Source organism: Aethalodelphis obliquidens, unplaced genomic scaffold (genome assembly GCF_003676395.1).
Source record: "Aethalodelphis obliquidens isolate GAN/ISIS:26980383/991018 unplaced genomic scaffold, ASM367639v1 scaffold29, whole genome shotgun sequence".
Taxonomy (NCBI): domain Eukaryota; kingdom Metazoa; phylum Chordata; class Mammalia; order Artiodactyla; family Delphinidae; genus Aethalodelphis; species Aethalodelphis obliquidens.
In genome coordinates this window covers 4,015,203-4,039,855 of record NW_020837973.1, presented here as the reverse complement: position 1 = coordinate 4,039,855, position 24,653 = coordinate 4,015,203, and the positions used below count along the sequence as shown (strand labels likewise).

General features: G+C 42.6%; 1 protein-coding gene across 1 annotated transcript in view; it reads right to left on the bottom strand.

The window, feature by feature from the left end:
* Positions 1–24,653, bottom strand: part of ADAMTS16 (ADAM metallopeptidase with thrombospondin type 1 motif 16) — a 154,952-nt gene that overhangs the window by 56,319 nt on the left and 73,980 nt on the right. The window contains exons 12-17 of the mRNA XM_027125373.1: positions 19,808–19,956; positions 18,446–18,618; positions 16,494–16,624; positions 14,406–14,529; positions 13,756–14,000; positions 11,760–11,898 (exon numbers count right to left, since the gene is read on the bottom strand). Coding sequence (XP_026981174.1) covers positions 11,760–11,898; positions 13,756–14,000; positions 14,406–14,529; positions 16,494–16,624; positions 18,446–18,618; positions 19,808–19,956 — 961 coding nt within the window. The remainder of the gene's footprint in view (positions 1–11,759; positions 11,899–13,755; positions 14,001–14,405; positions 14,530–16,493; positions 16,625–18,445; positions 18,619–19,807; positions 19,957–24,653) is intronic.

Below are 24,653 nucleotides of genomic sequence, written 5' to 3'. Positions count from 1 at the left end.
GGAGCTGATGTTTTGGGGGAGGGGGCTACCCTCAAGCATAACAACCTACAACCCAGCTCACTCCTCTCTTTCCTGCTCTTCCCTCAATTACAGGGGCTCCATGTCAGCACTGCAGTCTTTACATCTCTTGTCTATGAGGCTGTCGGGGAGATCCCACCAATGAGAAGTACGAGCACAGGATGTGGACAGAGCCACAGCATCATGTCCCTGGCAGAGAGGACACACACTGGCTTTGGCAGATGTGAGGTCTGCAGTAGTCTCCAGACATTTTCCTGGGAAGCACCTGCTCCAATGCTGGCTTAACTCTAATCCTTACCAGGAATTTCTGGAATGTTCCACACCTTCCACCTCTTTAATAGCCAGAGCAACTGAGAGCTACATGGGTCTGTCTCTGACCTTTACTCCTCCAACTTCTCCAGCTATTCTGTAAGTATATGATCCTTTATATTAAAAACCTTCCTGCTTGAAATGCCTAGTGTGTTTTCTGCTTTCCTGGCTAAACTGTCACTGACATAGTAACTTAATGAAGAAAATAAACAATAAGCACACATACACAAAATAAGAAATGAGAGACTTCCCTGGTGGCACAGTGGTTAAGAGTCTGCCTGCCAATGCAGGGGAAGTGGGTTCAATCCCTGGTCTGGGAAGATCCCACATTCCACTGAGCAACTAAACCCTTGCACCACAACTACTGAGCCTATGCTCTAGAGCCCACGAGCCAAAACTACTGAGCCCGTGTGCCACAATTACTGAAGCCCACACGCCTAGAGCCCGGGCTCCACAACAAGAAAAGCCACTGCAATGAGAAGCCTGTGCACCACAACGAAGAGTAGCCCCCGCTTGCCACAACTAGAGAAAGCCCGCGCGCAGCAACAAAGACCCAACACAGCCAAAAATACATACATACATACATACACAAATAAAATGCAATTGGTTTGGTGCTGACAATGTTCCAGTTCTTTATATGGGTAGTGGTTGCACAGATATTCTTACTTTCAAAAAGTAATCTATAGTCTTCAAAAAAATTAATAAGAAAATATGATTAAATATTCTGATAATACTAAAGTTTTAATGCATAGAATGTGAAATTCATGAGTATTTATTGTAAACTCTTCCACACATAGTACTTGACACACAAAATGAAGAGGTACTCAATAAACATTGGTTGAATTAGTGAAGGTAAACTATTGGCTACTAGACTCTCACACTTTAAATGATGACATCTTACTTAAAACTGTAGTATAGAACCACACACAGAAAGGTCATTTTTAAATTTATATAAGAATAATACTCTTTATTTTCAAAGAAAAAAGAGTCATTCAGGTCCCTTACATTCAAAAGAAAAAAAGAAAAAGGAATGGGAAGGCTAGAAGGGGGAGCTCTCATGCCCCACCACTCGATGTCAACTGCATTATCGACAAGAAGAGAGGTACCTTGCATCTCCAACAGGAAGAAGGTTATTACTTTACTACCAGCAGAAGGAAGGAAGAATTTCTCCTTGTCTGGCAACAGTCCAGCCAGTGAGAAACTGCACAGCTCAGCCAACGGAAAGTCTCTATACTTCAAACTCCCAGTTTCCTCCAATGGACTTTTCATTTATAACAGCCCATCACAACTTCCTTTTCTCCTCTATAAAAGAATGTTCCTCTCCTTTATTCTCTGGACTTGCCTGTGGCTTGACATAAATTGCATGTCCAGAATTGCAGTTCTTTGCTGTTCCCTGATAAACCCATTTGGCCGGTAAAATAACTAGCTATTTTATTGTTTTAGATCAACAAAAGTATCAATAATGGTTGAATGTATTTGCTCAAGAATGTGAACTCCCATATTAAAAATGAGCTATTGATTTAATACGTAAGGAGGAACTCTCTGCAAAGGAAGGATACAAATGATGTGATAACATGGAAAAGCTTATCATTAACGAACCTCTGAAACAGAGCACACACATGTAAACTGGAACATAAGGAAGAGATGGGACAGGACTTATTAAAATGTTTGCAGTGACCTTGGGTCAGAGGAAGATTTGTCTTCCCTATTTTTTATGTTTGTGACATTTGTAATGAAAAATAATTCCAACATCTACAGATTTGGGCCTTCATGAAAATGCACATCCCCTCTTTCTGACCTCCTGGACAGTCTTTTCTCAAGGACACCGGGCAGTGCAGGATGAGGCAGGAGGGGCCTGACCTCTCAGGTGATGCTCACCTGACCTCATATTGGCCTGCAGCCTGTCTGCCTACCTGCTCGGGCCTCCCCTTCCCCTTCTTGTTTTCTGCCCCCCAGAAAGCTCAGCAACAAAAGCCTAAGAGATGCACCAGGGAGGGAGGAGCTGGGAGCAGGGGAAGCTGACATCCTGGTTTCTGTTTTGATCCACGTGGTAATCGTCGATTGACACAGAAAGTCAAACTGGAAAGCACGTCAGGGGCCCCATAAAGCACACACCCACCCAGACACTGAAGAAGAAGGAAAGGTTCTGGGCCTGTTCACATTCCCTCCTCAGTGGAGGGCGGAGTGGAAGGCAGACTCCACATCAGGGCTCTGCTCCTTGGGCTGTGCCAGACTCTTACACCTGAGCTCTTAGGGAGCATCCCAGGTATCACATGGCCAGGCTGCTTGTAAAGGTCTTGGTTACGCTTTGAGAAACGATTTTTCACAGTTTATCCAGGGCTGCAGAAAATTCCATGCGAACAGAAGGTCTTTGCTTCACTTGAGAATCTGAAAATCTGAACCCACAGTCGTGGCCGAGAACATCTGCATTTCTTTTTTCATATTCCTGATCTTGTTTCTTAATTTCTGTATGTTCTTATCAGATCATTTCTCCCTTATGAGTTGCCGCTGAAATCCCTCTCAAACTCCTGCTTTTCTGTTGTCTGTTCATTACATTGTGCGTACCTATATTTCAACCATCCCATAACCTCACTTGAAGAAAAAATGGTGAACTAAAGATTAAGCAAAAGAAACGACCCTCATGCTTGTGTGCAACGTCTATGCCTTTGTATCAAAGGGCTTTTCTTAGGTCCTTAGGCAGAGACTTTCGCTCACAATATGCATAGACTCTGTACCCTCAAGATCTTGGGTTCAGCATTTACCTGGACCTAAAGTTCTCAGTTCGTGAGTCTGAAAAGGTTACAGGCTGGCATGTTGTCAAGGTCAGATGCTAAGATAGCAGACTGGGTGGAGAAAGGGAAAGTAGGAGCTCCACAGGACAGGTTTCAGAACCAGTGGCCTAACTGTCTGGGGCATTCAGTGGGGGGCCGAGGGCTCTCCCAGAACCACAGGGCTCTGCCCCTGTGGACAGAACCACATGCTGCCTTATTACACGACGTGCTGGACTGAACTTCGCGTGGCGACCTGAGTCCTCCCAAGAAGGGCACGCTCCATCCATGAGGCTGGGGAATCAGAAAGCATTTCACAGGACCATTTCTCTCCATCTCCTTTAAATGCTGCATAAGAGAGTAAACTCATCTGTTATGCTGGAAACTGCAGCTTCCAGGACGTACTTCCTGTACCCTTCGCCCCACTCCTCCTCCTGAGCTGCCCCAAAGTCCTGCCCACTGGCCGTTGTCCCATCCTGGTAGGAAAAGGGCAGGCCATGCTTTGTCCACTCACTGTGGCAGGTACCAGCTTGCACACCCCGTGGGTACACAGAGACACACAGAGACATGCTGCATGCCCCTCTCCAAGTGTGTGTATCCACCACACCAGTGTGCAAAAACACACAGGACCTTGAAGACAGCAGCACAATCCAAAATAGGGAGGAACGTGTTCATCTCCCCTGCCTGGGGCCACGTGACTAGTATCATTGTGTAATTTCCTCTTGCTTTAAGAGTTTAGTAACCTAAACAGTCCAATTTCTTAAGCAAAGCTGTAACACTAATGGAAAAGAATAGAATCTGACATTTACTTGGCCAGACTAAGTGTTAGAGCTTTACAGGTATTCTCTTCCCTAATCCTTAAAGGAACCCTATACGGGTGATTACATTATTATCCTCACTTTATAGATGGGCTTGCTAAGGCGTAAAAGGCTTAAGGAGCTCACGAGTTTTAAAGAGGCTGGGCCAGGACTCGATCCCTGACAGTCTGGCCAAAACCCCACGTTGCACGTTCTAGCCTTGGCATGACAGGTTACCTGCTGGCCTGGCCTTTCTATCTAACGTGACATGCACGTGTAGAAATTTTAAGCTTTTTTTGTTTGATTCCTGTTTGAGAAGGAAAGAGATTCATAATATATTCTGTTTCAGAACTCTTCATATACTGGAGGACAATTAACTCTATTTCACTGGGAGCTGAGTAGAAGGCTAGAAGCAAGGGAATTTGAATTCTAGGGAATTTCAATTCACTTTCAGATATGCTCCCTTCTTTACATCCAGGAGCAGAAGGATGAGAAGCCTGAGGGGCAGCCCTGGGGAAGCCACCATGGAGGGGTGACAGCGGGCTGACCCTGCATCGCCATTTCCATCTGTGGCCTTCGCATATTTACAAATGGAAAAGCGGTTGATATCTTGCATTTGTTCATTCAACAAGTATATACTTGATGCCTGGTATGTGCTGGATCCTGAGCACATAGCAGCTAATAACAAACAGCAAACATCACCAACCAACCAGCACCCTAGATCATCCCATCACGGTCACAGAATCTAAACCACAGAGAGACTGCAGTGACATGCACACACGTCACCCATGAAGACAAATATCTGGACAGGAAAGTTGAGGGTGCTGCTGCTTTGGGGTGGTGAGGACCACGGCTTGCTGCCTGAGGGCCTCCCGGAGCTGACCATTGGTGAGCAGAGCACAGCAAAGGCACACCAGAGGTGCAGGGAACACTGAACCTACAAAAAGCACGTCCACAGACCCAAGAAAAGTTTAAAACATTGAGAAAGCTTATAAAATTGAAACCAGTGTAGAAAAAAATCAAAACCAAAGAAAGGGGGAAAAATAATCCAGTCATTGCTCAACACAATAGCATGTAGGAATGATGAGACGTGAGGATGCATAATACAAATTCTTTCCTCTGCAGGACACTTTTTCACTTCCATGCAGCGTGCCCAGATCCTGGGCTTTCTGCAGAGACTGACTTGGGAGCCTATAGAAAACAATATCCTTTCAGTCATACTATAGCCATTTACCTCCATTTCTGCATTTTTAAAAGGAGAATTGCACCCGATGTCTCTGCGCATTTTCACCGAGATTAAGTCAAATCGAGAATGAAGAAATAAAGCCAAGGCAGGTTGTGGGTCGGCATCCTTCCTAGCCATAGGCTGGGAGCCTGCAGGCCGGGCTTCTCAGGCTGCAGGCATTCCCTCTCAACATGGACAGGAATAGGTGAATGGATGAAACATTCCATGCCAGGTGCCTACGGGATGGACCAGTGATGCCCAAATTCTGGACTACTAAAGTCGAAATGGTCAGGCTCAACTGCTATTCTCTTAATTGAAGGGGTCCTTAGAGACATTCAGACATCAGAGAGGAGATGGCACACACCGGCACCCACCATCCCAGGGTGAAGACCCTCAGGCGTCAGTGCAGGCCCTGACTAGGTTGGGAGTTAGTTGCCTATGGATATGAGGATGCCGGAAAACACTCCTGTCTCTGCATCTCAGATCAAGTCACAGCATTTTCCAAAAGACAAGATTTTCACAGGGATTTAGCCTGGGGATACTAGACACTCCACTTTATCCCACATTGAAATGGTCACAAATCTAAACGTTCAGCAATGCACCAAGAGATGATGAATTTTGGAGGTCAGATCTGTTTGTAGGTGGTAGGGATGCTCGAGGTTTTAATTTAAAATTACTTTCCCCATATAAACAATAGTAAACTCTAAAGGCAAATTTAAATGTTTCTTCCTTTGTTTTCAGACATCTGAATATTCTGGGAAAATAAAAATATAGACAGCCATATGCCCAGTGGTATTTAGGGTTTCTGGGCTCTATTTTTACACTAGGTTTTAGATAATTATGTTTTCAGACGAGTTTCATGTCAGTTGGGGGTCTCCTCAGCCACCTGGCTGAGTGTTTATGGAGACACAAGTATCATTTCTCTGACTGGGGGCACATCTGTAAAGCAGTTTCTCAACTGTGCTTCCAATCTCTCAACTATCTGTCAGAAAGAAAAATCTCATAGTCCACAGGAATGTTAGAATCAAGCTGGCCAATATTCTAAAATGATCCATGTTAATAGATAAGAGAGAACAAGAGTATAAAATTTGAAAAATACATTAAAAAAGAGAGAATAATCCTTTAACTGGGGAAAGCCCAAAGCTGAACCCTAGCCATGGAAGGTGGTGAGTTTAACGAGCAATTTGATGAAGCTCTACCTTTATCTTTTTACAGAAACCAGCTCTTGCCAGATCTTTGGAAATCATTTTAAAAATCTTCACATTTTGCCAAAATATCTGGACGAGGAGTATTCAGTCTAAAAGACTGTGATTATATCAAAGAATATCTAAGTTTTCAGTAATTCTAACAATAGAATGAGTTCCAGCTGTTGACAAAATCCTTATCATTTTTTTTTATAAAGGAAAAGAAACCCATCATTTAAGCAAAACTACACAGAAAACTGGAAAATATTCCATAAACGAAGCATGTGTTTCCATGAGACGCATGCATCATCTCTGTGGTAAGCGCTAGATATAGTACAGACATGAATGCCTGCACATTGAAGGACCTTGACAGTGGAAGAAGGAAGATAACTCCAGGAAAGCAGAGAGGGTGAACTCCTGGGAGCTGCTGCTAGAGTCTAAATGATGCCCAGGTGCGCTTAAGTGACAGCGTTCCTGGCATGATGGCGCCCTAACGGGCACCAGAGCTTGGAGGGTGGTGATGATGGCCATTTACGGATGGCCCGTGACATCCTTGTGTCTGTTCTGCTTAACAAGAAGCTGGCCCGGTATCTGATTTTCCTGACCACACTGACCTGTGTGAAATGACAGCAGGACATGCCCTTCATTTTGCTATAGGCAGGTGTTACCCGTCTTTAAGGTTCCAAGTTTGGTTAATGAGAAGGGGGCAGCAGGACTTGAAACCCACATGTGCACCTCCCTCCCCCTGCAGGAGGATGGTGGAAGGGGGAGCCATCCGTGACCACGTGACCACCACAGGAGCCTGAGAGGGGCTGGGCCTAGGATGGGTCCCAATGCCCCCAGTGAGGGTGTGTGTGCAGGACTGTGGGGCTCTGGGGACAGGGAAGGGTTCCTGCTCCCCAGAGAGAGTGGACGAGATGGACTTCTTCATATTACCCTGAACCTTTGGGGGCTCTTGAAGAAAGGGATGGGGTGGACATCGCACAGGCCTCCTGAGGAAGTTGGTCCCTCTCCAGGGGATGAACTTGTTTTCCTCTCCTCTGCTTTTCTGGGGGGTAAGAGGGCTAAAGTGGGGATGTGTTTTGTAATTTATCCAGGTCTTGGATAAAGACAGAGAAGTGGTTTCATGAACTTGGCTCAAAGGTGACCCAAGGCAGGGAGGAAAAAGCCAGAGTAATTTCAGTTGATCTCTGAGACCTAGAAGGACAAGCCCAAGCCTTTAGGTAAAGTTTAAAAAAGTAAAATGCACATTTACTCTAACATTCAAAATAGGTAAGGACGTTTTGAATATAAGGACGGGGGACGTCTAATTTGAAATAGTTCCTGTGAAAAAGATGTGATTTTTAGCCAGTGAGATGAGTAATATGAATGACTGATGTTCAAAAGCCACCTCAGCTCTCCACCTCTGACTACGACAGATACTCAAAATGCAGCTAACCCAGCACCCTCTGTGCCACATTTCTGGGGTCCTCTCTGAGTTCCCATGAATGCCTACATACGACAGTGCATAATCTCGCATGTTACGTATGGGTGTGCGGTAATTCCTCCCTCCAGATTGCATGTTTGGAAGGACAGGGCCGGTCTGTATGATTCCTCATTATAGCCTCAAAACTCAGTGTGGCGCCTTGCACACTTGAGGAAGAGTGTAAGTACTCAACGCCTTGGTTGAGCTGTACAGAGGTACCATGTTTCAATTAGCCTTAATGCTAATAGGTCACTAAAGACTTTTCCTATAAAGTAACAATTACATTGGTGTTTCATCATCCACTTCAGAAACAGAGAGAATTAGCAAAGGTCTCTACATTTTCCCCATGTGGCTTAAAGAAGTTTGACACCCACAAATGTTTGCTGACTGAACAGTGAATGGATGAATGAATGGTTTCATATCAACAAAACGAGGGCAAGGTTGCTAATACTTAATTTCATTTTTATTTTTTATTCCATTTTCTAAACCTAACCACTAAGCTAATTAAAGTTTAAGCCCTAAAAATATCTGTAGATGGTGAAGAGACCATTACTGGGAAAGCATGAAAGAGCCTGATTTACAAGCCAGTTTTAAGATTTGTCTGAGGAACTCTAATTGTGAAACAGATGAATAGTTCCATCTGAAAGATGATAATCCCCAGACATTGTATGATGCATATCAGATAAATTCAACATAACTATAAGCCACGTCTGAACAAGCCTCTTCATGAGTAAGTAAATCAGAGGTTTGAAATTTGTTACTATTTGAAATGCATTGAGCCGATTAAATCACAGAAGTAGATTTTAAAAAATTGCAGCATATGTAATTTTGAGAAATTTCTGATGCCTTTACACTGTCAACAAGAGTCTGATGAAGTCATCACCATGTCTAAAAGCCCTTATCTTAGAGTAGGACATAATCGGCTAAGCTGGTTCCCATCCCCCCAAATACTTTTGGTTTAGCATCTCATTGTATGAGTCCTTGCACATCACCAATGCCCCAATGAGAGTCCGGTCAAGGCACGACTAAGCAGGATAACTGAAATAAAATCCCATGGTTATGTTGTAAAAGTGAGTGGAAAGGGAAAGAAAAAGAGCAGAGGAAGCTGACAGAAAAGAAGATGAGAGGCACTGTCAGGAAATCTTATTTTCTATAGAGAGACAGGCCCATTAGAACAGATAAGGAAATGGGATTATCCTTCCTTTACTGATGCCAGGTAATGTTTCTGGAATGAAACAAGAGGTGGGGGATTTCCCAGGTATCTTCTCCCAGTTCATTAATTCCCTAACTGGTTCCTTTAAAGAACCCCTTGTAGACATTAAGGTCACAAGAAGATAGCTAAGTAAAAGATGCTTCCAAGGTTCCAAATCCAGGTTATTGGGAGGTCTATGCAAGTGGAAATCTTCAAAATATAAAACATGCAGATAAATGAAGCTAAGACCTGAACCCGATTTGGCTGCCTCTAGCCTCCATGGACTCTTTCGACTTTTAAGCCCTGTTGAGGGTTTCCACAAAGCCATGTAAGTGACAAGACATAGCAGCTGCTCAGTTAAATACAGCGAAGTGTTTCTAATTTTCCTCCTGTTTGTACAGAAAGTAAGATAATCCCTGGGGACACAAGAGAGGAAAGAGAGAGAGAAGGGAGGGTGAGGTTGTGCTTTTGTCCTTTTAGGAAAATATGGGAGGGTCCACTTCAATTCAAGCCCATGGGATTTCACAAGTGCTCACATGTGGCCTGGGAGGGGATGCTTTGATTAGGTGCTGAGTCCTGGGAGCGGTATGGCATGGGCATTACCACCGGAGGACTGAATGGAAGAGCCGCAGCCTACACAAGGTGATAAAGGATGGGTATCCCACAGTCCTTCTTGCTGTTGAATTGAGAAACCTTGATTTTCCATGAATTTTCCATCAAAATTAAAAACAAACACCCATTCTCTGACTCTATAACACACTTCTTTAGGCAAATGATTAGGGAATGGGTTTGGGGTTGATTTCCTCTAGAAACCTCAATGTAAAAATTAGTCCTTAGATGAAATTAGGAGATTTGCTAGTATGCTGACCATCCACTCGGTGTTTTTCAGGCTGCTGAGATGGGTAATTTGGTCGGTGCTGAGGAAACTGAGCATCCCTCTGCATGCCTGACTCTCAAAGGGAAGATGTGAGGGAAACTGTCCTAATGAAATACTCTCACGGGCCAGACATCTTTACAGGTGCTGCCACGTGGTTCATTACACTCCTTTCACCACATGAACATCGTCATGTCCTTACACAAATAGAAGGCTTTCTGATTTAATTATTATTTTAATCAAACACTGTTAGATAATCCTAAATAGGGGCAGATCAAATCAAGCATACCCAATATGGGCAAGAGAGTCGTAGGGGATGGTTATAAGAAAGAGGGAAGGGAAATAAGTAGGTTAACTTTCCCAGGTCACACACAGAGATGCCCAGAGTATGGCTCTGTTCTACTTTTTTTCTGAATGGAGTAAAACAGCAGCTCCTGTGGGTCCATCACCAGTGTAGGACATCCCATTTTTCTCTAGTTGCCTTTAGAGCCATTTGCTGCTAGCCTGCTGTACAGAAGGGGATTCTATTTCACCTTAGAAAGCTCTTAATGTCAGAATTTAAATATGACTTAAATATTTTGTTCTTAGTTTATAATGAGAAGAATTAATATATATTAAGTATCTAGTGTTAACGTTTCGGACTTATTTTTTGGTTAATCATTCAGTTTTCCTTTATTTTCTTCATCTTATTTATTTAGAGCTACTATAAAGAAGGCACGAGTTTACTTTTATTTTTTCCTTATTCATTATATTCTAAATTTGTACTATTCTCATTTGTGTACCATTATACTTAAATATATAGTACTGTCTGGATTAATTACTTAATTATTAAAAACTGGAATGCACAAAGCTGAAATCCATTTGTCCGAATGGAAACTTGTCTGTTTTTTAAAAATCAGAGAGAACTTAATATTTTGTTTCTAAGTTTGCACTATTTATTCTCCACCCTTTACCAGTTAGTGCATACTGGCTCTAAGCTAAAAATGTTCCTCTAGTGAACTAGCTTTATCAATTAATCATGGGCTTAAAATTCTTATGGTATTAAGATGATAAACCCATCTACCATCATGTGAAATTCTTCTCTCGACATGTTGTTTCTTGTCATTTTCACAGCAACTTTCATAAAATTCTTACATTTTCTGAGTGAATTTAAGTATATGACTTTACAGCAAAATTTTTTCCAGTAAATTTTTTGAACAAGACCATTTGATAAAAACCTCACTCTGTATCACTATAGTTTCCATGCAAGTTTCTATTTCTCATCATAAACATGAAATGTATAATAATTTGAGTGAATTCCATTTTAATAGTCTCAAATACGATTACTCTTTCAAAAATCTTAAATTAAATGAAAAGCAGAAACCAATTCACTAAACCTTAAGGCCACACGCTGACATAGATGAATTAGAGAAAACAGCTCAAGTCTTCAAGTAACACTCAGCAGCACTGCTCTCTACTCTGCCTCTAGAAAGGTTAGTACCTCCCTCAGGCAGAAACCCTGGTCTCCTAATCAGGACATGATGAGGACGAGGGCAGCGTGATGAGGACCAGGGCAGTGTGATGAGGACCAGGGCAGTGTGATGAGGACCAGGGCAGGGTGATGAGGACCAGGGCAGGGTGATGAGGACCAGGGCAGAGTGATGAGGACCAGGGCAGAGTGATGAGGATGAGGGCAGTGTGATGAGGATGAGGGCAGGGTGATGAGGACCAGGGCAGGGTGATGAGGACCAGGGCAGGGTGATGAGAACCAGGGCAGAGTGATGAGGACCAGGGCAGAGTGATGAGGACCAGGGCAGAGTGATGAGGATGAGGGCAGTGTGATGAGGACCAGGGCAGCGTGATGAGGACCAGGGCAGTGTGCCCCATGGTCCTAAGGCACCCGGCACCTCTGTGCCTATCACCAGGACAGCCGTGGGAAGTGACCTACCCCCTCCACATGAGACGGAGCACTCGGAGCGGATGGTGGCCCACGTGTAGCTGGGCTGGGTGCTGAGCTTCTTCTCACCCCCCAACCGTGGCACAGAGTATTCCCAGGCAACGCCCGGGTTCTTTCCCTGAAACAGAAGCTATAAAAAAAAAAGGGAAAAAGATAATGAGTTAAATTAGAACCAATAAATAGAAGCTAATTTGTTTTAAACTACTTGAAACAACAGACATATACATCAGAAGATGATTACAGTAATAAACTGTCCATCCTCCAAATTTTACATTAACTTTCTAAACAGGAATTAAACTAGACACAAGCACATCTATAAAATGTATAGACATTTGACTCTTTTGCCTTACATTTAGTGTTTCTTCCACAGCCTTTACCACCTAACAAGAGCATTTGGTTCTTTCCCTCCATGTTACCGTGGGAGCCCCCCAATGCTCTCCATCTGAGCAAATCAGAAAATGATACCTAAAAAGCACCTTCACAATTCCTAGTGAGTTCCAAACCCCCAAGAACAGGTGAATGGATCTCATCCATGCAGGATGAAGGCTAACTCTGAGTACTTCCTCCTGTGATGGGATGCAGAGGACTTTTGCCTCCTGGCATGTACTGTATGGCTCCAGGAGAAAAACGTCTCACTAGTAAGATCTCTCAGCTTGGGCACACCTGTGAGCAATGCTCAGCACACGGAATTGCATTTGGACTCTTCATCTCCTAGCTGGAAACTCGACCACATGGACCACTTACTTTTTCCTTTATAAAGGTATCGATCCCTTGACCTGGGTGAGAGGCTTTTCTGGAAACCTCACCATTAGCCTGTTAATAGAAATCCCATCTCTGAAGTTTGGAGTCTCACTGGTCCCTGATGGGAGGTTCCAGTGGATGAAGTCACTGAAGCTTCCCTAAACTCCCTGGCCCCACAGTTCCCTCCCTGACAACATAGCTCGAGTCTAGTTGGAGAAGATGCTTCAGGACAGGTATGAGCCCTGGACAGGTGGCCTCAATGTATGACCATTGAGCCACTCTGCCGCCTGACATCCTGAGCCTCTTGCATAGGAAACAGGTGCCCAACAAGCCTCAACTACCTTCAACCCTGACCGATCTCTCTTTCCTCATGGGTATTAAAGCTAAAAGCCTGAGATGGCGGGAGAGAAATAACCAAGGCAGAAATTCACAGTGAACATGTTTATAAAGGGGCGGAGGAGGCAGCTCCGGGTCAGGAGGGGCGATGGCAGTAGGACAGGTGGAGATGGGGTGTCTCCCAGGAAGATGCAAGGACACCGGGATGGGGCTGCCAGGCCTGGAGAGCAGGTGGAGGGCCTGTGGATGGTTCACACCTGCACCCATAGGTGTGGGCTGCGGGGGCAACTTTTGAACCAGTCTTTTCTTTAAGTGTGCACAGAAATACAAAAAAAGTAGGGAATTAGCGTGTCCACTGCCTGTTGCCACCACCTGCCCGGTCCCATGAGGACAAATTACATTGTTAGAAGATGCCCGTTTGTATGTCATGAGCCTCTGCCATCTGGGGTAGAGCACAGAGGAGCTTGCGTAGGGGGTGAGTGTGCAGTCCCCTGCCAGGCACTGGGCCCAGGTGGTGGGTTCTCATCTCACTCCCATTTCCACAAAACTCGGCAGAATGCTGGTCCCACCCAAACAGGCACACACAGAGCCACCCACAGTGGCTGCTTCTCAGAGCCACAGAGCTTACAGGAGAGAAGCAGATTTTTGTCAAAATCGACTGATCAAGATGCAAAAATGGGGACTGCATGATATGTGTAATTACAAATCTCATCCCACACCTAGAAATGAAAGGCGATCAAAACAAGTCCACTGGCCCATTTAGTCTATGTATTGATTAGTTTTGTTTCTGAGACACTATCTAATTGAAAACAATTTTGTGTGGATGTAATATTTTTCCAGTAGCCTTGAACTTACAAAAACACCCTAAGACCTCAAATTCAAGCCCTGAGACCAAGAGGCTGGAACCTACCTCCACGATCAATGTTTCGTTGGTTGGCCCAGGGGAGGTTAAGCTCTCGGGCTCCCTGTAGGACCGTCTGTAGTCGAAGGCAGTTCCTGAAAACTTGTACCGGCCGGGCCAGTCCACTGTCCAGTGTCCATTCAGGTAGTATTTTTTGAGTGCATTTCGCACAGAAATGTAGGAGGTAGATACGTTCATTTCATAGATGCGAATACTCCGGGCTCCAGAAGGAATGATGACCATCTGGTAATACTCTAGAGCAAAGGAGACAGGAAGGGGGAGGATGGGATGCTTCACTCGGTACTGCCAAGGCAAATCCCTAGGCACCTGCTCTTCTCCATAACCAAACCCTGAGAATCAGAATTTGGAAACTGGAGATCTGTTTTGGCAATCCAGTTGCATGGGTCCTATAAATGAGTTTTTTATTTTTTTAATTGGAGCAGAGCTATTGTAATATTCACTGTGTCTAAAAACCACTTGAATTCAAATACCCTAGCAACCACTTCCAATCAAAACAGAAGGTTTGAGAAGCAAAGCAGGCAAGGAGTCTATGTAGGGATCTCAGGACTCTGTCTGCACTACACCTCCCATCCTTCCCACCAGGTGGTTCCTTTCGCCCTTTGATCAGCCAGGTAGGCAGCTCCGGTGGGTGGACTCACGGTTGGCACGGTGCTGCTTGGCATAGAGGCCCTTGTGCGTTGTGCAGCTGGAGTTATTTCCCCGGCACACACCACAGGAGTCTTCCACAGCATCGGATCCCAGCACATTGTCACACCCCACTCTCTGTGGGACCCATGAGGTCACGTGTCATTCATGAAAGACAAGACAACAGGGGCAAAGTCACAAACCTTTTCCCGTCGAGTTGAAAGTTTCACCAACACGGGAGAGTTAACAAATATTTATTGGATACCCAGTATGTGCACTGCGAGACTGTCAACTACGCTGCCATCCAAAGGAGGAGACCTTCACATGGCAAACATACCCTGTCCTCTTTGGCGTTTTTACACGACTGTCCTACACTGAGCCCAGAATTAAACCTATCGGGTTGTCATGCTGGAGACGTGTGTAAATTTCAGACCGATATAAAGCACTTAGCACAAATGACAAGCAATATGGCCTCACGAGTTTCCACTGGAATTCGCCTTGTGCTTTTTTGAATCGCCTTGTGCAGAGGCAAAGAAGGAACACAGGCCACAGGGCAATTATTCCCAGCAGTAAATTATGTAAAAGGCACATTTGGCTACTGTCTAGAATTTTAGCAGCTGTTTATATATTCTGTGATGCTTGCCAATTTTACATTTCCTAGCAAAGAATATAGGCTAGCTATGTAACAAATCCATTCAGAAATGATGGATGAACTATAGTCCACAATCCCTTGTTTGAAATCCTAGGGCCAGATGCATTTCAGAACTCAAGAGGTTTTTGGATTGTGGGAAGGTAATTAACACATATATGATGTGAGAGTCCCTGCAGGGCTCCGGACAGCAACGATGTTTCTAAAATGCGCACATCTCTACAGTGAGCGGGATAAACATAACTGAAGGTAGTCGTATCAATTCAAGACAGTTTTGCCACCAAATAAATTCAGGTCAGCTTATATTTTACTGTCAAATAAACTTTCCATTTCACACATCTTTGGATTTCAGAATTACAAATAAAGGATTGTGATACTGTATCATAAAGAATACATAAAAACAATGACATATTTAACAAATCAACTGATAATTAGACACAATGGGTGGACAGTTGAGCATTTTAAGGCTGAAAGAGATCCGAACAGAATCATTTAGTCTAACCTTCATGCATTCAAACGATTACACTGAGGGTCTGAGTGGATGATTCAACTTTACTGTGGTCATGGTCTACACCTTAAAGAAAATCAGACCTGGGACCAAGGTCTTTGGACTCCACTGAATACGAATATTGAGTAACTTCTTCCCTGAAAAGCCCATTATTTACATGCAATGTATCTGACCATTGCATGTAACACCCTCCCTTTGTTTATAATAAAATTCTTCCTACATCTCACTTCTGTGCCTGGTAACAAGCTCAGGGGTTGCGTTCACTTAGCCGCCTATCTTTCCCAGCCTGTGCCCTGAGTCCCTCTCCAGCAGAAGTGAGGTTGCCGATTTCCCGAGACCCCTCGACAGCAGTGAAGTGGCCCCTGTCTCTGTGCTGTCCCTGCCTTCATTTACTCTGGCCCCACTGTCTGGCTACTGCCGTCTGATTGGGCGACTCTACGCGTCCCCAGTCCCAGTGCCTTCCACAGGGACATGTGGATAAAAACCCCAAGTCCTCGTCCCCGCAGCAAATGGCCCTTTGCAAGCTTCTCCCCTTCACTCACCTCCTCAGTATCCCCCAGCTCCTGCCTGCCTCTGGGTACTCTGACCCCTGAACTGGTTCCTACCATCCCATGATTTCCTGTATCTCTGTGTTCCCCTCCCTGCTTCCCCAACACCCCTCTTCCCTTTCCCTTCCCTGAGGAACCCTACAAATCTCTTAGGTCCACATCTAAGAGAGAATCAGCTCCACCCTTCCCCCCGGCCATGCTCTCTGCACACGCCTCCATTGCCACAAGCCACTGCCTGTCTCCATAGATGTTCATCTGGCTTTCTCTCCCTCTGGGCTGTGATTTGGAGGGAAAGGGTGTGTTTTAAATGTCTGGTCTCTCTAGCCCCTTACAGGATGCCTGGCATAAAGCAGACTGTTGGGAGATGTTTGTTGAATGAATGAATGATCATTATTACCTCACATATCCCATCTATACAAACATTACGGCTATCCTCCGAGCATGGAGTCCCATCTTTGACTTTATTTGACAAAGAAAAGAAGAAATCAAATCCTTCTGCGATACAGTAGAGTTTGCATAAGTCCTGATCTTAAAAAGAAATACACACACAAACACAAATAAGAAAGATACTTAAGCTCTGATCATTTTTTTTTGCTCTAAATTTTAGATAGACTATTTTTTTTTCTTTTTTGCCCATAAAATAACTCCCACACAATAATACATTGCAAAGACATTTTTATAAATTGCCTCTTTAGGCTTGGTTTTTCCCCTTGAATTTTTTAAAATATTTTTTAAAGCTTCACTATTATTTTTTTTCGACTGTGTCCTTTATCGGTCCTTGCTCCGTACACAGTGGTTGGCACATAGTAGGCATTCAATAAACATTTGTTGACTTGAACTACATTACTGTTCACTTATTTTACTAGTATAGTTAATTACTCTTTCTAGAAATGCAAAAAGTCACTACTATTTTGTAGCAATACACAAAGTTCTTACCAATAAAGTGTAATAAAATACTCAATCACAAAATTTCTTAATAGCTAATGCAGTTACTAAAATACATAGTATTTTTAAACTGATAAAGAGAATAACTTTTGGATGAAATCTCCAGAGAACATTGTTTTTTAAATAAATATAATGGATTGTCAAAAAACACTGATACATGGGGAATATAGGTCTCATTATCTACTACAGATTGGCAGATCAAGTGCATATACTCTCTCGATAATCCATTTCAAGGATTTATGACTTATATGGCTAATATGAACTTTTGTAGAAACTTTTTTTTTTTCCCTTCGTTCTCTTCTTGGTAAAGAAGAGAATAGTTGATAATAAAAAATTATCTGCCTGAGGAGTTTTCACAGGCCCGAGACTCATGTACAAATATTTTCTTTAGAGTGCAGGGTAAGAAACCCAACTGAATAATTCTAAGAATCAAATTGAATATGTGTTTCCATGATTCACGAATTTATTTACTGCAGACTAGCAAAGTCAGAAATAGCACACAGATTTTTTGACCCCAATTTCGAAGTTCTTTCTACTATTTTCTCCTGTGCCTTTGTTTCTCACTGGCTTAATTTTTCTTAACTTTTACTTAATTTTAGGAGTAAAAACCCAACAAAAAATAGCTTTGTTTGAAACTGCTTAAATTTTCCTTCCAGAATTTGCTGAATCCATAAAACTCTCACCATGATAACATTATATATATTGGGATGGCAAAAGTTAAGTGCCCGATGAGATGGCCTGACTTACGTACTTCTCAAGTGTTTCTTGGGTAACACAGTACTCTCATTTTCAAAGAATGAGATGATTAGGGGTTCTTTGAATTTATCTTCAAATTATGCTACTTGAGCTACTGAGTTCAAGTTACTATGATCAGAAGGCCAGTACATATTTCTCTTCAACTGGAGAGTACAGTCTTATATATGGTACAAATAAACTTCCTGGTTTATAAGTTGTAGATCAAGACTTTCCAGATACGTGGTATATTATCTGATTTTCCAAAAGACGTGAATTTGCTTTCATTCTCTGACAATGATGAGTGTTCAATGGGTGACATACTCAACACCATCTCACCATCAACTACCATGATTTGTATTAAAAAAGAATTGATTCATTACCAATAAATCGTCTACTTTGAGTGCTTTATCACTTCTTTAAAGATTTCATGGTATTTTGCACATGCTCTCTATCTTGTTTGCTTTTATTCTGAGCCCACAGCTGGTCAAGTTTAGATAAGGTGCCAGTGGCCTTCGGGCAGACAGAACCAAACTAGCAACAGGGAAAGAACCTGTGCCGTTGCCCTAACAGCAATATTCGGTCTATCCGGATGCACGCTATTGATCACATAGTTCTTTAAAGAGTAAAGACGTCCGAGGCTGCCACCAGAAAGTGGGATTTGAGATTTACCTTCTACGTGGGTGTACGGCTTCCACCTGTAGTACCATCCTCGGAACCGTTTGCTATTGTACTCGGCACACTGCAGGGCACGGAAGTCGACACTGTTGTGGGGACATTTCTGACTGTTGCAAAGCTTCAGGTTTCGCGTGGATCCCGCACAAAACTTCCCTCCATTCGACGGTCTGGAATGTATAGTGTCCAGTTAGAAACCTTGCCTTTGAATAGCTACTCACCCCTCCCTTGAAATGAGGCTTATTAGGGAGATGGAGCAGATAATGTTAAAGATTTAACATAGGAAACTGGTGACCATTAAGTAAAGATACTTACTGTCACCAGTTAAGAGAAGTGCATTCCTAAGAAGGCACTGGCATTTTCTTACATATTAATGATATGGGTAGTATTTTCCTTTTCTATTGAGTGTGCAAATAATTGCAGCATTGGTAGAACAGGTTAGAATTTGGGAAGTGAGTTTGCACGTATTTGCTCGTCTCCCTGTAGTGGGCAGGGTGAGCATCGTTGTTCTCCTAATTCCATAAAGGAGAGGATGACTACAGGAGGGCAGCTGGGAGAAAGCAGAACTGAGACTGAAATTCAACTACTTTGCTGTCCAGATGGCAACTTCTTTCCCCTACCAGCCTCCTTGTGACAAGGCGAGGACACCGGGTGGGGACAGAACAAGCACTTGTCTTCCACTGGTTGGAAGAGACAGCAAACACCCCTCTCACCCCTTAGAATTCACGTGGACACACCAGCACAAGAGCACCCTGTCGATGAAGGGGACCAATCAGGTCTCATGCGTTAAAGACAGGACTGAAATAAATAATTTTACTTAGTCTTAACATAAGTTAAACACATATAGGTGCAAAAGGAGAACTGAAAAACCCCTTCATTCCACTGCATTGGTGACTGCTTTTAACATCCTCATCGTCTACAGAAGACACACTGAGACCACATGTTGTGAAGGGAAATATATATTTGATGAAAAACCAAGACTTTGGTTTTCTCACATGAAAAAATTGTTCTTACTGATTCTTATCTATTGATTTGGGTTCTTTATACTTATGATTTATCTCCTTATTTTAGGCAGAACCTTGGTATTTCATGTAAGCATGGTTAAAATCCAGTTCTTGAATATCACTGTTGGCTCCGTTACTTTTGCTGTGGTCAGGTAGTTATAAGCACCTTAAATTATACCACAGAGACATCGTTGTACAATAAATGCTTGAGTAAAAGGGCTTTCTGACTTAGCGTTCTTTTACAGTAATATGGGGAGTACAGAATTACTTTCACTGAGCTTATGTCTACATGCTGTTTGGAAAGTTCGTAGCAGAGAGATGGGTGTTGATGAGGAGGGAGGTCCAGTGCGCTCACCTGGGGTTGGTGCAGAGCCGGTCCCTGTGAGACACCCCTCCTCCACAGGTCCTGGAGCAAGGAGACCAGGGAGACCAGTCTGACCAGTGGCCGTGGGTGGGTTTGGGGCCTTCGTCACCATATTTCACACACTGCCCTCCGCGGCACCACTGAAAATTAAAAACAAAACAAAACAGTGATCTGACTTGTGGGTAGTACATCACTACTGCAATGCTGAGCCGAGGGGAGTTTGGTCACGTAGGCAGACATCAGCATCCCTACCCTCAGGTAGCACATAATAAACATACATTTAATGCAGCTTCTTTTCTTCTTTCCAGACCTAGCCTTGTTCTATACATCCACATAAAGGGAAGGTACAGAGGAAAATCATTTTCAAACTTCTGTCTGAGCTGCTGGAACCGAACACGTGTAGTTAAGTTGTGTTGCAGGAACACTCAGTCCAATTGTTCACCTCTCAGGTGTAGGAGCTCTAACCTTTCCTGGAAACAACGTGCTCTTCACCTCTCACTGTCGGAACAGACTGACTGTCAGGTAGAAAAATCCAGCTGGAGGTTCCATGTGGCTCAACACCTTGTCATTTCTGGCCGGTGCTCTGTGCTTTTGCTCCAAAGCACCTGGGCTGGGAGCCTGGAGGTTATAAGTGATGCATGTCAGAGGTCACACAGCTTTCTAAGGACACGAAATAACCCACACAGGGCTCCTCCTGTCCCTACGAGGCTGGAGATGCTATCAGCTCCCCTTTCTCCAGAGAAGCGTTCATAGATGTTAATTCTGCTAAAATCTACATGGTTTCTTCACTTCCACCACATGCAAAAACTACACAAGATCTAGCGTGCATTCAGTGGTGTTGGTTTTCCCACTGATGGACCCATTCACTGGGCACAATTGACATTCTGCCGGCAAAGCGTTGTGTAGGAGTCTATAAAAATAATAGTTTCAGAAGAGCAAATCCAACCTATCAATGTCGATATGATTGCTGAACTGTTTGAGGTTCCTTGCAGTACTTGGTGTCTACTGGATGAATTCTACCTGAGGTGCACAAAGTGCTGGGTTTTAAAGTCACTTGGATAATTCCTCTGTTGTGGTCATAGTTAAGCCAATAACTTGACTTAAAGCCTAAATGGAATCTATTTAGGTTAGATTGTTTCATTTTGCTTGGGATGTTTATGAATTACTTTAATAAAATTTGGTCTAGTTTTGTTTTAAAATTACAGAAAATGTTTTTTTTTTTTAATTTAGAGTTTATCCTTTTATTTTTTAATATAAGTAATTATATATAGACTGGTATTTCCTTTTCTTTCATAAATGACCCCATATTATCCACATCTTTTTCCATCATGCTTTTTCATTTAACAATATGTTCTGTAGTTCATTCCACAGAAGAAGATAGACACATCCCTCTTTCCTCTGTTGCAGTTACAAAACGCTCCATTAGGTATATTTCCAACCAGTCCCCTTCTGATGGACATTTGCATCATTTCCAGGCTTTTGCTTTGATAATTATTGCTGCAATTAACAGTCTTACAAATGCATTTTTTTTGTTTTTGCCAGAGTATCCTTTTTTTAATTGAAGTATAGTTGATTTACAATGTTATGTTAGTTTCAGGTGTACAGCAAAGTGATTCAATTATACTTACATATATATCTATTTTTTTCAGATTATTTTCCCTTATAGGTTATTAAGAAATATTGAGTGTAGTTTCATGTGTTATACAGTAGGTCCCTATTGGTTATCTATTTTGCATCCAGTAGTGTGTATATGTTAATCCTAAACTCTTAATTTACACCCCCCTTTCCCTTTGTTAACCATAAGTTTGTTTTCTATGTCTGTGGGTCTATTTATGTTTTGTGTATAAGTAAGTTCATCTGTATCATTTTTTTAGATTCCACATATAAGCTATATCATATGATATTCATCTTTCTCTGGTTTACTGCACTTGTATGATAATCTCTAGGTCCATTCACATTGCTGCAAATGGCATTATTTCATTCTCTTTTTATGGCTGAGTAATATTCCATTGTATACATGTGCCACATCTTTATCCATTCATCTCTTGATGGACATTTAGGTGGCTTCCATGTCCTGGCTACTGTGAATAGTGCTGCTATGAACATTGGGGTGCATGTATCTTTTCAAATTATGGTTTTCTCCGGATATAGGCCCAGGAGTATCCTTAAGTGACTATCCTTAAAAATTATTTAAGAAAACTTTTTGAGATTCTGAGGAGAAAGCACTACATCTTCTTCCAAGGATGTTGGGGGGAATGCCTAGGTGCACGTAGACACACAAACACGGACATACATACATACAATTTGAGTCTAATTTCATGCAGGTCACAGACCTGTGGAGCCAGTCAGTGGGGTGGTCGGGGGTAAGACCCTTATGTGAAATGGACACATAAAATGTCTACTGAAGCACCAGTTGTATTTTGAAGAACAATCCCATGTTTATCACAATTTTACATTTTACCGATGGAGAGTGTGGCTTATGAAAGAGGCTTTATCTCGGACAGTGTGATGTCATGATAAGGCTCACACCCTGTTGTGATACTGTTCAAGGAATCCATTGTTACACTTAAACCCCGTACAGACAGGGCAGCAGCATAATGAGGCACAAGAACGTACACCGTTCTTGAGGTGAAAATGAGCCCCGCGTATCACTTCAACTAGGTGTGTGACCTGGGGCACTGACTCAGGTGCCCTGAGCCTGTCCGTCCTCCTGTGAACATCAGGGATGAGGGAAACCACCAGACTGGCTTGTTCCAAAGACCCAATGCAATGACACAGGCCAAGTGCCTCGGACCATTTGCAACGTAATCACAAAGTGAGAGATGGTTTAATTTTCTACTAGGGATCATTAAAGAACCGGAATCTGCTTCAGCGTGCATGCAGGCTGTGGTCCTGACCCCTGTTCTGGATTTCTCATGGCATGAGAGCAGAGAAACCGAGTGTCTTTTTCCTGGAAGAGTTCTTTGGTGTACAGTGGGGGGCTGCCCTAGGCTCACCGTCCAGGATGCCTGTGACAATTCAATGTATATAATGTTCTTAGTACAGTGCTTGCCACTGAAAGACGCACTGACCACTCAGGTTCACCAGCATGCATACCCATGCAGAGCCTCAGCATTGGTAGCTGATGGAGGAAACTAGGTTCCCATCTAGGAGAAAGATGCACAGAAGCAGTACAGTTGTTGTCAGTTATCTACAGCCCATCCATTGTTCTGGAATATTCCAAAGTACTGAGATACTGACTTTTGGTAATGCATGCTTCTCAACCAATGAACCTCATGGACACTTGTGGACCAGTGATACAGGATGACACAACTAACACGAAAGGGGGCTTTTACATGAACTTCTGATGCTTGTCCCAGCATGGCCACTGGGCAGCCATTCAATCCTGGGCAGAACACTCACTGCTGTGTAATTTGTAGGCATCCAGTCCAGCTTAATGTGCTTTAATTCTTTTCAATATGAGGAAACACCAGGAAAAAAAGATTTTAAAATACCAATGAAAACCAATTTAATTGCTTTTAAGGTAAATAGAACGTAACAGGAATATATGGGTGGCATCACAGCTGTAACTTCATCCAAGGAAAATAGTAGATTTTAAAGAAAGTAGGACACCTGGAGAACCACACCATACCTGTGTGAACCATCACCAAGGCAACAATGGAAGGGCTGCCAATCTTTCCATAAATAAGCATAATTTGGCAAACTATCAGATTTGCAAAATTTGGTCAGTTTTAGTCAGTTATGTGCAAAGAATCGTGATCACCTGCAGTTAATGTTCAGGTAAATTCCCTGGTATCCCGTGATGGTTGGTATTTCCACATTGCAGTACCTAAGCAAATCTATTTTCCCTTTCAAGAAACTAAAAGCATTTTAATTAGACGTTTTTGTTATGGATTGATTTACTGCTGCCTACATCCCTAGAAGGATTTAAATATCAGTCTCACCCTGGGAAAGTCTGAAAATAAAGCATATTAGCATGTGTAGGATGAATGGTCGCTGGGTGCTATTCTTAAGCAAATTTAGTTCATTTCTCTTCATTTCCTCAGTCAGCTTTGCAATAATTCAACCCAAGAGCATTATGTTAGCATTGTGTCCTAATACTTTAAATCCTTTCTATTTGTATTCACATTTAAATATGTTTATGGTATGATAGGTTTACTTCGGACTTTAAACATCCTGGATCAATGATATTCAGGCATAGATTTCTATTTTGTACGCATTAGCATTACTAAAAAGTTCAGATACGTATGGATGAAAATGGTTACAGTGACAATTTGGTTCCACTATATTTCTATCTTTATCAATAATCTTTTATATTCTGAAAAAAATACAATCACAGTTTAAATTAAAAGGATTAAAAGATTACTCTTGAGTGTTAAGATAATTTATTTTTAAGTGTTAATGACAGAATTGTCATTGCCCCCCAGTTAGTAATAAACTTGCTGTCTTATGAATTTCTTCTTTTCCCCACTAGAGCACCTCTCTCATTTTCACAGGAGCAACAATAGGTCAGAAGGATCTATTCCACGGTCTTCAAGCTGATGCTTTGAGGCTTTAACAGAACTGCTGAATGCTGGTTCTTTATTTGATTAAAAGGTGGTCAAGAGTTTAACATTTTCCTTCATTAAACAGATTCAGCCATCACCTGTTGCCTGACATTTATGTCTCTTTATTCCAGGCAGCTCATCAATTATATCATTGGAAAAGTATGAAGGGGAGTCCTCTTCATAGAATTAATATAAATTAAATACAATCTTTTGACATGGGTATAGATATGGACATATATATCAGAAGGATGGGCTTAAAAAATACCAAGGCAAGCAGAGGAAAGATGCAT